The 14,813-nt window shown below is 36.6% G+C and overlaps 1 protein-coding gene across 7 annotated transcripts in view; it reads left to right on the forward strand.

Moving 5' to 3' along the window:
* The window catches only part of mim (missing-in-metastasis), a 332,503-nt gene that overhangs the window by 279,900 nt on the left and 37,790 nt on the right, over window positions 1–14,813 (forward strand). For 4 of the 7 annotated variants that reach the window (XM_069844237.1, XM_069844238.1, XM_069844239.1 and 1 more), the window contains exons 9-13: window positions 2,410–2,520; window positions 6,677–6,884; window positions 8,818–9,243; window positions 12,363–12,490; window positions 13,989–14,157. In XM_069844237.1, the coding sequence (XP_069700338.1) occupies window positions 2,410–2,520; window positions 6,677–6,884; window positions 8,818–9,243; window positions 12,363–12,490; window positions 13,989–14,157 (1,042 nt within the window). The remainder of the gene's footprint in view (window positions 1–2,409; window positions 2,521–6,676; window positions 6,885–8,817; window positions 9,244–12,362; window positions 12,491–13,988; window positions 14,158–14,813) is intronic. The other 3 variants (XM_069844240.1, XM_069844241.1, XM_069844242.1) reach the window with 3 other exon arrangements.

The following is a 14,813-nucleotide window of genomic DNA, read 5'->3' on the forward strand; positions in this document are numbered from 1 at the left end:
GCCGCCATTCTCAGTTGACTATCTATGCGGGTAACAAATTACGATCGCAAAGCATGTTTTATAGTACCGTAAAGAATTTGCAGTTTGAAATGTTGGCAAACAAAGAAACAAATGCTAGGGTAGTGATAAAAACAAACAAATGCTAGAGAAGCGATAAAATTAAACAAATGCTAGGGAAGCAGTAAAATTGTGTGATAAGCAGCCATGATTGGTTGAAAGACGTCCTTTCGTATGGTTTTATTGGTCAAAAGTAGTATGACGTAGTAAAAGTGTTATTGTGTACTCGTAAATGAAATGTTAACCATAATATGCATACCACATATGGTTTTTGGTTTGACATATGACTATGAATATAATGGTTCAACAATAAACTGAAAACTATTGACAACACATGCCCTCTTCCTACCTGATCTGTTCACAGCAAAGGACTGTATATTTAATACTCAAACATGCCACCATGGTGATGTAGTGGCTAGAGCTCTGACTTATAATCCTATGGACCTGGGTTCGATTCCCAGCATACCCTGATTTATAACTTGTGTTGGTTAAGCCCATGGTCCAGGTAACAGGGGTTTTCTCGGAAACTCCGGTTCCCCTTTAGCATCCCAACAAATCTCCATCGTCTCATCTCATCGTAAGTGTAGCGTAGATCAGCATCCTGGGCAACAACTCTGTCGATGAGTTGGTCTACACAACTGGCTTCATATGGGTGACTGGCAAACAGTCAAGTACTTACCATTAGTAAAATAAATAAATAAATACAAATATTCAAATGTAACAGGTTTTCCAACATCTAATCACTGACCAACATATGGCGAATATAACTACTTTGTCTCCAACTAAAATTTTAAATTGGCTGTACAAAAAGACGATTTTATAGTTCAATAATAATGTCAACATTATAAAATGGACAAATCCAGTAAATAATAGCTATTCATATCTGTTTAAAATTGTCAAATTGGCAACACATACACAATTTTTTCCTATCATTCCCATGGGAACACTGCTGCTGCATCTCCTAGGTAATACGGCAAACTAAGGAACTTCTATGAGGACACAACTTGCATCATAAGAGTTAAACCACCCAAATGATGATGATGATGATGATGATGATGACTGTGGCAGTGATATACAAGGACGACTTTGACAATTACGACAGTGAGTATGATAGTTGGTGAAATGATAACATGGAAATGGAGATACCCACAGGAAAGGAATGCCGTAGCATTATCTGTGTTTGGGAGAAATTCAACTTAAACTCACTGAAATTCGAATAAGCACTACTTAACAATATATCTGGATATATACAGAATTAATATTATATTATAAATTGTTCATAGTTTTGTTGAGAAAATATGCATTGGCAAATTTGAAGAATTACCAAGTGTCTCAGAGGAGAATGGTTACTAGCACCACTAGATATAGTCAACTAGAACCTTTTTGGATCCTAATAGTGTGGCAGCATAAAGAATTCCGTTTTTGAGTTGAACACACCTGTGAAAGGTTATTCATTGCACCTGAGAAGAGCTATTCATTACCTGGTATGATAGAATGATCAGCAAAAATAGCATAGTCGAATTTTGACATGGGCAAGAAATGGGTGGTGAATTTTGCCTACAACCTTCTCATTCGGGAAAAAGCAGCTTAGAGTATAAATACTGCATTTGTTTTATGTGTTGTATGTCATTGAATTCGCCTTCCTGAAATATGAACTATTCAATTGTTACACCACTTCACCAATCCACATGGCACTGTTTAGTTCACACACTTGTACACAGAATATTTTTCACATCTCTGTGGCTCATATCGTATATGATTAGTTTCTAAATGTCCAGTTTTCTTTTCGCACAAGGAGTTAAACTAGTTTTATATATTAAAAGAGTGAAATTTTTATCATTGTCATCCAGTAGTGATGAGGTTTAGTTAGCATGTGCGAGTTTTCCTGTTTCTTACCTTTGTAAACTAAATAAATTTAAATTGGCGTTTTAACTGTATAAAGTATCAGTTTCAATAAAACCCATGGCAGTAGCGGACTACCTTCTTACCTGACTCGTCTATTAATTTGTTAAAAACATATATGTTATCCATACAATTATATTGTGTGACATAAAGGAGGTGCTTCATGTTGCCAGTGCATGCGTTTAACACGGATAGAGAGAGAACGCAAATATAATTATCAAAATTTAGTTAAAAAAGGAGCTCATGAATGCAAATCTGAATTGCTTGTTATTTATAGATTTTTATTTTATTTCGTTATGTGTTTATTTGTGTATTTGTTTATTTACTTATTATTTATTTTGTTTGTGTAAATAATGGAAAGTACTGCAATGAATGTATTAGCATGACTTCCCACTTCATTTTATTTTGATTTGTTTGTTTTATTACTTTTGTTTTGTTATGTTGGTGTAGCAACCCTTGCCTGCTGGCATTCTCCGTCTCTCCAGTCTCTCCTCACAGGATTCAGGATTCACGTCACAGGACATGCTGTTCCCACGCCCTGCCTCTGTGCATGGGGTACAGGTATTGTTTTATGTTCTTTTTATAGTTTATTTGAAAGAAGTGGCTTGAGTCGTAAAAAATACGTGTTCAGAAGTAATTTATTCACATACACATATTTATATTTGTATATTATGTTGAAGTAAGTATTTTCAGAACTTATATTATCCACCGCTGTGGAATAATGGTGAGCACGTCTGACCGTGAAATGATTGGGCCTGGGTTCAAATCCTGGTTAGGGTTTTTCCGGGGTTTTCCCTCAACCCATTAAGAGCAAATGCTGGGTAACTTTGGGCGCTGGACTCATCTGGCTAGCATTATCACCTTCATAACATTTAGACGCTAGATAACCATAGCAGTTGATAAAGCGTCGTAAAATAACCAATTAAAAAAACTTACATTCCTTCATCTCTTGCCCCTCCCCTCTCAGTGTTATTCTTTCGTTTTCCTTTCTCCGTACATTTTTCTTTTCTCTTTGTTTCTTCCAATCTCTTCTCTCTCTCTTCTTCCCCCCCTTTTTTTTCAGCTTTCTGTTTTTCTCCATTTATTTCTCCCTCCCATTCTCTTCATCTCTTGCCTTCCCTTTGCGTTTCTCTCGCTTTCCTCCCCTCTCTCATTCATATCCTAATAGTAATCTCATACGTATATGTGTAATGTTATTCATACATAAAAAGTTTTCTCTCTATCTGATGAAATTTCTCGATATTACTAGCCCAGATCACATATGTAACAAATTCTGTGGTGTTCGGGTAAAGGGTTATAAGTAATTTTTTTGTCCAGGTGGAATTTTCTTCCCCAGATGAACACAAGTTAAATTTTACAAGTGGGTGTGCAAAAATCAAAGGTTACAATCAGTTGATGTGTTTTATTTGTGTAGAAAATTATTTGTAATAAGGGTTCCAAGTTTAATTTTCATCTCTGAACTCATTTTTATGACTTATCTCTCTTTACCTAAACTCCACAGAATTGATCAACCTTATGACTTTGAAGGCAACAACTTTTATCAGTTCACTATGATGCCATCTAGTGACTGCAGAAGTCACGTTATAACTCCCATTTGAATTGCATGAAACAACTTACTGTACTTCCATCTAGCGGTCGTTACCAGTCAACAGTGGCGATCCTAGTGGTTGTTCTCTTCCACAAATTACCGTTTTTAACATGGGGATGGCCAATCTGTTATATATGTGATCAGGGGTACTAGTAAATAATATTTGATTATTTTAATGTGCCTGGTTTTATGGAAGAAGTTGCAGACAACACTCGGAATCTTAAGTTAGGTATGTATTAGACATAACATGTATTCGGAAATTGAAAAGTGTGCACAAGTTTGAGTTATTGTCCTACGGCTTTTTTTTTTTTACCTCTGGTACATGTCCTTATGTTTTAATTTATTTTTCTTAACAAGTAATGTAACTTTGTTCTCTATTTGTTTATCCTGTTCATGTTTGTAAGGAGATCAGTTTTATTTTCATAGCAAAAAAAAAGCAAAGCCAAAACAAATAACAGATTACCAGTACTTTAATCGTATCATCGAACCCAATTAATAATAAATACTTGCGTTGGAAGTCATAGAGATGGAGAGGAAGTTGAAACTGTATTTAATTTCTTATGTTTGATTTCAGTTATGTTAGTAATGAAGTGGCGGCCGGGTAGCTCAGTTGGTAGAGCAGCTGGCTACGGACTGGAAGGTCCGGGGTTCGATCCCAGGTGGTGACAGGATTTTTTCTCGTTGCCAAACTTTCAGAATGGCCCCGAGGTTCACTCAGCCTCCTATAAAATTGAGTACCGGGTCTTTCCCGGGGGTAAAAGGCGGTCAGAGCGTGGTGCCGACCACACCACCTCATTCTAGTGCCGAGGTCATGGAAAGCATGGGGCTCTACCTCCATGCTCCCCCAAGTGTCTTCATGGCATGTTACGGGGATACCTTTACCTTTTACCTTTTTTAGTAATGAAGTATTTTCTTTTCCATAATTCAGAATTATGACGAGTCTTAAGAGGGTTGTGTATTTTAAGGGTTTATCTGCCATCTAACTACCGATGATGCTTTCTAATATCTAAAAACAACAGCATCATATAAATTTTATTCTTCCAACATCTTTTTAAGTTCTTCTGGAAATTTTAGCAAAATAAGAGTTTATTCACATTTGCAAGCAGTTATATAGTTCGACAATTTTTAACTGCAAATGTTGTCATATACAGTGGGGAATATGATAAGTAAATATTGAACAGCTGTGTGTCAGCGAATAAAGTAATATATTTTCCTTTTAATTCGCTTTGTGGTAAAAATTTAATGCGCAGTTTTATTTGTAAAACCTAATAATTTGTCTGAATGTGTTTGAAAACAGTGCGAGTTTAATAGTATTAAATCTTGAAAATTTTAAGTTAGTCGTTTAGAAAATATTATTTTCGTATTATTTATTTTCAAAAGTATGACTCCAATGATATTATGCTATATAAAATTTTTTATCATCAATTGTAGTTTTTTTTTTCTTTTTTGTTTTATTTGGTTTTCTTTTATTTTTTCTTACCTTTAATTTTGAAATGTCTTTGCTTATGTGTTAGTTTTCATTTTTTGTGTGGAATTGAGTAGAAGGCATGCAAGTTCCACAGCCTGGAGGAACAATGATTTGTGACATACTATAGAATATTTGTGATCATAGAAATTTTGAATAGATTTTGTTCACAGTTCAGTAAGGTGCTCAGTAAGTTAATCATAGTTCTTACCAAATCATTCACCACTCCAGTTTACTGCAGGTATTGCTTCTTTTCTGTCCCAAATCTACTTGCACTGTTGTCTTGACATTCTCCTGCCAAATTTATTTTAATTATTTTCTGTAGATATATTTTTTTTATTTATTTTTTTTTATTTTTTATTTTATTTTATTTATTTATTTATTTTTTATTTTAATGTACCGAAGTACATATGATATTTCCATGCAGATATTCTGCGTCATCATACGATGAAAGAGTACTGGAACAGAGAAAAATTCTCTCCGGCACCAGGATTTGAACCCGGGTTTTCAGCTCTACCTGCTGATGCTTTATCCACTAAGCCACACCGGATACCATCCCGGTGTCGGACAGAATCGTCTCAGTTTAAGTTCCAACTCTTGGGTTCCCTCTAGTGGCCGCCCTTTGCACTATGTCATAGATGTCTATGAACGTAAGACTGAAGTCCACACATGTGCTGAGGTGCACTCATTATGAGTGACTAGTTGACCGGGATCTGACGGAATAAGCGCCGTCTTAAATCACGAAGTGATTTACGCATATCATATATATTATTTTAATGTACCGAAGTACATATGATATTTCCATGCAGATATTCTGCGTCATCATATGATGAAAGAGTTCTGTCGGATCCCGGCCAACTAGTCACTCATAACGAGTGCACCTCAGCACATGTGTGGACTTCAGTCCTACTAGACATCTATGACGTAGTGCAGAGGGTGGCCACTACAGGGAACCCAAGAGTTGGAACTTAAACTGAGACGATTCTGTCCGACACCGGGATGGGAATCCGGTGTGTCTTAGTGGATAAAGCATCACCACGTAGAGCTGAAAACCCGGGTTCAAATTCCGGTGCCGGAGAGAATTTTTCTCTGTTTCATTACTCTTTCATCGTATTTTCTGTAGGATATTACATTAACTTGTTTCATGATTTTACTTTCTTCACACTAGTATATTAGGAAGTGCTTTTTACAAAATCGAGAAATAGTTTGAAAAACGAGCATGCCATGTGCTTGAAGTTTCTACTTCGTTACATACGGCACTGTCAGTGAGATCTTGAGAGTGCTCTCTGTTATTTAAAAATACAAACAATGTGGATGTTTCAGAGCAATATGTATTACAAATGTAGTGAGATTTACTGTCCCACAGAACTCTCTGTAGATAATGTATAATCAGTTAATAACATCGATATATCTATAATATTATTATGATCGACATCATCAACTTTAGCATCCCGAATTTGTCCTTTAGGCCATCCCAAAATAATTTTAACATTTATCTTACCATTTCTTCCTGGATATTTGAACTGATCATCATTTGATCGTGGAATAATAATGTTAGACTTAAAATTGTAGATGTTCTTTCCATTTTCTTTAATTGTGATACATTTTCATGGAATGTAATATTTTAATCTGTGAAATGGACTAACAGTATTGTCATGTGTTAGCAGGTGTCTAATATGTCGGAGAATAGTGGTAGCAACAGTGGCAGTAATTCTAGTACTCCTTCAACACCATATCCTTCTGGAGTTGGTGGTAACTCCACGGGAACACTTCCCAACACCACAGCCACCTGGCCCAACCTCCAGGAAACACTGCAGTTTGAACGTGCGGCCACAGCTATCATGAGTGATCGCCCACACACCATATCATCAGGTAACAGTTGCCAAGCAGTTCTGCTCGTAATTGCTATTTTGTTGGTTAAGCCCCATATCATCCCAACTCATTTGAAATCCATTAAAATTTTAGGCGTTTTCTCTTTATAAAAAATACAGTTTATTTGTTCAAAATGTTATATAGCCATTAGTAAATAAATTGTTGATAAAGATGTTTCTCTGTTACCTGGACATGGACATTTTTAAGTTTTTACCACCTTTCAAAACTCCACCATTTTGGAGTAGTGGTCAATGTGTCTGACTGCAAAACTAGCGGATCGGGAATTGAATCCTGGTTGGGACAAGTTGCTTGATTGAGGTTTTTTCCGGGATTTTCCCTTAATCCATTAAGAGCAAATGCTGGGTAACTTTCGGCAGTTCATTTCGCCGCCATAAAAAAAAATCTACATTTTAAAATTAATACTTGCTCATAAATCACTTAATGTAAAGATTTTGTATGCATAAGCTACTTTCACCATTGTTGACGTTATGTTGTTGTTGTTGTTATTATTATTATTTTTATTTTTATTATTATTACCATCATCATCATCATCATGATTGTTATCATTGCTGCTATTGTTGTTGCTAGTTCCCCACCACCACAACTACACAATATTATCTATACTAATAATAAATCTGTAGCCGAAATTTTTCTGGTAATTTTCGCTTTTCCAAAAATAATTGGTCCTAACATGTATAATTAACCATCCTGAAACCGAAAATCGCTTTTTTGAAATTTTTGTTTGTATGTGTGTCTGTCTGTATGTCTGGATGTTTGTTACCTTTTCACGCTGTAATGGCTGAACCGATTTATATGAAAATTGGAATATAAATTAAGTTCGTTGTAACTTAGATTTTAGGCTATATGACATTCAAAATACTTTATTTAAAAGGGGGGTTATAAGGGGGCTTGAATTAAATAAATCGAAATATCTCTCTTATTATTAATTTTCATGAAAAATGTTATATAACAAAAGTTTCTTTAAAAATGATTTCCGATACGTTTCATTCCAAGCAAAATTTTGATGGGACCAACTTGCACAAAAAACGAATGTTCTCTGAACAAAATGATCATATTTTAATTATTTGCATGTAATAACAATTAAGGAACATGTTAAAGGAATTATCATTGCACTAAATGAGTGGTTTCTGGAGCAAAATGATCGCATTTACAATTTAAATTACGTGACATATTAAACGATTTATCCTTCTATCAAACACGAATGTTCCTTGGACCAGATGTCCTATTTTCATTATGTAATTACTTTATATTTATTTCTAACAAGTGCAGCGGAGCGCACGGGTACAGCTAATAAATAAATATAATCAAGAATTACTCTACTTTAGAAACAATCTTACTTTTTTTTTTTGCAGAGACTTTCAGCCATAAACCAAAATGTAGGAGCAAATGTCTCAAAATAGTAAATCTCTATTGTCATAGAGAATTATCTCTCTCTTCGAATCTCGGGCAGGACACTGCAAGGAGTGTACAATGGACTAATGTAACAAGTGGGAAATATTGCGAGCGTATTTATATGTGTGCATGAGATAGGCATAAATATGCACTACAGCACTGTTGTTATTCAGATTAGTGGCCACTTATTTTTTTATCTTATGCTTCAGTTTTACAATTTCATAAACTGAACGTAAGTTTTCTCACCTTTAAACTTCTTATATGCAGAACATTGTACGAAGTTACATTTGTTCGAATCAAATTTCTGCACATTTAAAAGAAAACTAAAATTCTTTCAATAATATAGTTTCATAATACACTGCTCTCTTAAATTGACTGAATATATTGGGAATTCAATCAATGGCTTTGGGGGAGAGAGCAAAATTGTATTAAACTTTTTGTTTGAAATATCTCCAAGAACAACCCCCTGAAATCAATGATATTACTTACAGTTCGCTCTTATATTTGTTTCATTTTATAGCTTATGAACGAGGGCACCAGCGTCCACCTCTGACTGTGTACACGTTCCAAGCACCAGAAGCCTGCCACTCACAGCCTGCAAGTCCAGTGTCCGTGTCCAACTCCACAGGGACAGTCAACACTATCGTCACGTCTGACAACAACAACAAGAGCTCCAGCACTACAGTCCAGAACAGTTCCCAGCAGCTTGTTGCAGCCAGTCCTCACAAGCCTGCACAGAATCAAATATATGCCCGTCCACCAATTCCGCAGCGTTGCTCCTCCTTGGAGCGACCCTCAGTGCCTGCCAAGACCACGGCAACAACGCAGCATAGACCTGCCACTGTGGCGACCACCATAGCTAAGCAGTTGCACACCACACATGTTACTAAGGCAGACATGCCCAAGATTCCAAAGACTGTCATGCATCACGTGCACTTAGGAAAAGGTGAGTGTAAACGTGCTTCTTGTTGCATTTGAAGGGTACACGGGAAAAACAAACAATGTCACATTTCCATTAAAGGTGAGATAGTGATCTATTTCAGTATATTACTGCAAAATTTATTGATGTTTCTACTTGAAATGAAGGAAATGATGTGTATATCTGTGGTTTTAATTCTCCTTTACTAATTTTGGTAAAAATAACACTAAAGTTTGTAGTAATACAGTGAATTATAGTCGCGACGGTGTTATTTCCAGCATGACTCCGCCTCTTTGCTTATGTCTTAGAAAGTGAAGGCTCTATAAAGTCTAGGTAGGTAGTATTGTTCGCCATTTTTGTTACATTGTTGCCGAGCTACCATACGAGGAATCTATTGCCACACCGTTAAACATTATCATGTTACAGCTCCTATGATAATAAATCAAACGCTCTGTAATTCAGCAAATAATTGAGCGGCAAATAACGTCGTGTGCTTTCTGCGAACGCCAACGAAAGAGCCAAAATGGCGGGCGATTATATTAAGTATTTATCGAGCCTTAAGAAATGAATAACGTCTTCATAAGCGAATCACAAGACACACACGTTTAAATGTAGCCGACCTGCAACGCGATTGGCTGCCGGAAATTAGAACGACGGGACTATAGATAATAACAGCATTATGACATTGTTCGTTTTTCCCCGTGTACCCTTCATTTGTTTTCGTTGTTATCACCACCTTCAGTACACCACAGCAGTGGCACCAGATTAAAATTATTGTAATGTACCGAAGTACGTATGATATTTCCGTCTAGGATTCTGCATTACCATATGATGAAGGATGGGTGGAGTGGAGAAAAATTCTCTCTGGCACCGGATCTCGAACCCGGGTTTTCATCTCTACTTGCTGACGCTTTATCCACTAAGCCACACTGGATTCCAGTTCCGATGCCGGATTGAATCCTCTCAGTTTAAGTTTCACCCTCATGCACTGTGTCACAGATGTGTGACAGTGGCACAATGTCCAACACACTACGTGCAGAGGTGCACTCATTACGAGTGACTAAGTGGCTGGTATCCAACGGAATATTAACACAAGACATAACCGTTTTCATTTTCTTGTCAAAAATATAGACAGACAATTGTAGTAGATTTCATTACACTGAAACATGATGGGCAAAATGCAGTAGTTTGTCTCTCTGTAATCATATATATTATTTAATGTACCGAAGCACATATGATATTTCCATACAGATATTCTGCGTCATCATACGATGAAAGAATAATGGAACAGAGAAAAATTCTCTCTGGCGCCGGGATTTGAACCCAGGTTTCCAGCTCTACGTGCTGATGCTTTGTCCACTAAGCCACACTGGATACCCACCCCGGCGTCAGACAGAATCGTCTTAGTTTAAGTTCAACTCTTGGGTTCCCTCTAGTGGCCGCCCTCTGCACTACGTCATAGATGCCTATGAACGTAGGACTGAAGTCCACACATGTGCTGAGGTGCACTCGTTATGAGTGACTAGTTGGCCGGGATCCGACGGAATAAGCGCCGTTCCATTACTCTTTCATCGTATGATGACGCAGAATATCTGCATGGAAATATCATATGTACTTCGGTACATTAAATAATAAGTGTTTTGTACAGTATTTTTAAATATGTAACCTAATTTGTGTGCGTAATTGTTTTTAGTCCGTTTATACTTACTGACTGGAGACCAGCCTCATGGTCTAGTGGTCAGAGCTTCTGGCTATAGTTCATGAGGTCCCGGGTTCGATTCCTGGTTAGAGCACAGGAATTTTTCCTTAAAGGGGATTATTCCTGTATTCGTCCATGTCCTGGAATTTAGGTTAAGTTTAGATTTAAGACCTCTCCTGGCACTACATTATCATAATCATCCTATCACATCGTCGGGGTAATGTAACTCCTCCTTCCAAGTGCCCCAACCTCAGAAGTGGGTTACAATTAAGCCACAGCGAGGAGAGAAGACCAGAAATGTCGAAAAGACAACCTGGTGGCATTGGATAAAATATATGATATGCGTAAATCACTTTGTGATTTAAGACGGCGCTTATTCCGTCGGATCCCGGCCAACTAGTCAGTCATAATGAGTGCACCTCAGCACATGTGTGGACTTCAGTCCTACGTTCATAGACATCTATGACGTAGTGCAGAGGGCGGCCACTAGAGGGAACCCAAGAGTTGGAACTTAAACTGAGGCAATTCTGTCCGACGCTGGGGTGGGTATCCGGTGTGGCTTAGTGGATAAAGCATCAGCACGTAGAGGTGAAAACCTGGGTTCAAATCCCGGTGCCGGAGAGAATTTTTCTCCGTTCCATACTCTTTCATCGTATCTCTGTAATCAACTTTCAGTATTCAGCACCTATCAGTTCTAAGCAATAGCTACTTTGCTTCATGAATGATACAGGAAGCAAGGAAATACCTGTTTTAATTTTCATCTTTTCACGTGTGTTTATTATTAAATTGTTTGTAATTAAGCAGTTACAATTCTACACTGCAATAGGGACAAAAAGTTTACATAAATAGCCTTTACACTCATTAGATTTAGGATATTTTAATGTAAAAATAATACATCTTGATTACACAACTTTTAACACTATATCACTTTGGAAAACGTATTATGTGTCTTTGACGTGTTAAATTTTATGTTAGCTTGTTACCATGTTTCGGCCTGCTATTGGCTATCATCAGAATTGGTTATTGCTGGCCTTGGCGCCGTAGAACAACACGAAATATACAAACATATAAGAACACATCCAAATGAAATTCTCAACACACAACTCAATTTCAGAACACACACACTCTTTGGCTCCACATTACACTACACAAACACACCCCCACAGGAAACAAAACAAAAGGCGCCAAGACCAGCAACAACCACTTCTGATTATGGCCAATAGCAAGCGGAAACATATTAACAAGGTAATATAAAATTTAACACGTGAAAGACACATAATCGTTTTCCAAAGTAAAAATAATATTCTAGCATTGCTAAATTACAAACAAATACATATAAATACACGTGCACGCGATAGTGGGTATAATGTATTGATAACTAAATTAATATAAATACAGTATATTAATTTTGGAAGTGGTATATAAATACAGTTCTGTTTATTTACAGATTCCCCACAGCCTATGTACGTGAATATGCATGAACTTGCCACGATGGCTGCAACCAAGGCTCAAGAAATGAACTTTCCTCCTCCCCCTCCAGAACTTATTAACATTCCACCAGAGAACCAAGAGAAGGTGAGTGTTCTTATGCATTTATATCTATTAACCCCTTGCTACCAGTGTCAGTGCAGTGCTACTCTCCATCATATTGTGTCTAAGTCTGTACACTGCACTAGAGTGACCATTTTCTCAGTTCACAGAAAGTTGTATATAATGTATGTATGTATGTATCGATATGTAATCTGTTTAGAAAATAGTCTCGTACATGAAGATTGGACAATATATGAATATAAATTATTTTCTTATTATATGAGTTCTAGGCTTTCATGTTGACTGTGAACACAATCAGGCTTTTTGTTCTGAAACTTGACATTCCCAGCATTTCAGAACTACTTACAGGTTCTATCATCGAGGTACATAAGTAAGTCGTACTTTGTTGGACTTATTACGCCAGCTAATCCAGACAACTGAGCTCTTATCTATCTGCTCTGATGATGAAACTTGTAAGTAGTTCCGAAACATTGGAAGTGTCAAGTTTCAGGACACAATGGATTACCCAAAAGCCTAATTATTTTCTTATTTTTCTCACTTCTTACTTCTTGCTTTTTTTTTTCTCTCTAGAAGACGTATTATATACCTATATTTTATTCTTACAGTCGAACTTCTATATCTCGAGTTTTCGATATCTCGAGGTAATGTTAATTTCCCAGCAACATCATATATAATTTGTGTGTAAAATTTATTCCATAACTCGAAGTTCTGTTACTCGAATTTTTCGATATCTCAAAGGATATTTTATTCGCCAGCCATAAAACATTTACCTTTAACTCGAAGTTCAGATGAAAATATTCAATACTGTTCAATAAAACGAAAAGTAGCCAGTTGCTATTAGACAGACCTAACTCAGCATCTGCAATACAAAACATAGTTCGTTCCCATTAAAAGTTGTCTCTAATATCTTGAAATGTATTTCATGTACAAAAAAATACATTACGTGTATCAGATGTCCCTTTTAATGTAATTTAACTTGTAATTGTCGGTTCGTGTATATCTGAAATATTTCACATACTATCGGATATGAAAGAGTTGAGTGGGCCAACCTGTATTGAAGTAGAAGTGACTGATATTCTAAATAGAACAGATAAAAAATATGCTGTTTTTCCTTAATTCTTGAACTTTGCTCATTGTTATGATGTAAATTCTGCAATACTTGGGAAAAGTGGCATAAGTCAATTTCCACAAACATTTTTTTATTAGTTTATTGACAACTTATGGAACATTTGCTCGCTTGGGAAAAGAGACATAAGTATTTCTCCCATTAGAATAATTCATACAGAAGAAAACCAAATCGACATAAACTAGTGTGAAGACATTTTTTCCTTCTCCTGTAAAATTAGCATTTTTGACTTGTTCCACTTTTCCCGAGCACTACAGAATTGTAGTAATTTGATGTGTAAAATAAATTGTAATGAATTCATGGACATCTTTAGGGGTTTAGTCTTGGCTTCTTAAATGTTATCTTTGTGTACAAGTTAATGTAATAATTTTTAACATATTCTTGTACTGTGCTTAGACTGAACCAGGTGAGAAGGATGGCAGCACAAGTGAAAGTTCACTGGAGTCCTCCAGTGGATATGGCAGTCAGACAATCATCCCCGTTGACGATGCAGCTGCTGTTGTCGCAGCAACAGCAGCTGCCGCCGCTGCAGCAGCAGCCGCAGCTGCAGCAGCTCACAATGAAGGTATGTATAGCGATCTCTGTGTTGCATGAAGCAGTACTACTGAGTGGTTCTGTCTGACTCTGGGTGTCTTCTCTTTTGCTCTGTGTAACCAATAACACAAATACAGATCCTCAAGTCATGTAAAGTGCAGGAAGCCTATTTGAAAATGAATATGCTTGAAATACAAACATGTTCTCTTGAAACATATAGATATTATAAAAAATTGCTAGTAAATTTACTGAAAATTTATTTGTAATAAATAGACTCCAGAATGACGATGATACATTTTCATTGATTATGTCAATGATGAATTAAGGTACTTATCTTTCGTTTGTTTCATTTACTTCTCACCCTCGTCCCTTAAAAGTAACATTTCGGAATATGTATGATAAGAACTTTCTTGTGTTAAATTTTAACGTACCTTGTTAACATGTTTCAACCTATTTTGAGTCCTCTTCAGAACTGGTCGTTTCCATGTCTGTGTTGATGTCGCTGTAGGTGTGGTTGGGAAATACTGCACATCCAACCAAAAAGCCAGAAACTCAACACACTAGAACAATATGAAATATACAGACACACGAAAACACACCCCAACGATATTCTCAACACACAACTCAATTTCAAAACACATACACTCTTTGACTCTACGCTACGAACGCACCCTCACAGGAAACAAG

This window comes from Periplaneta americana, chromosome 13, assembly GCF_040183065.1.
Source record: "Periplaneta americana isolate PAMFEO1 chromosome 13, P.americana_PAMFEO1_priV1, whole genome shotgun sequence".
NCBI classification, from domain to species: domain Eukaryota; kingdom Metazoa; phylum Arthropoda; class Insecta; order Blattodea; family Blattidae; genus Periplaneta; species Periplaneta americana.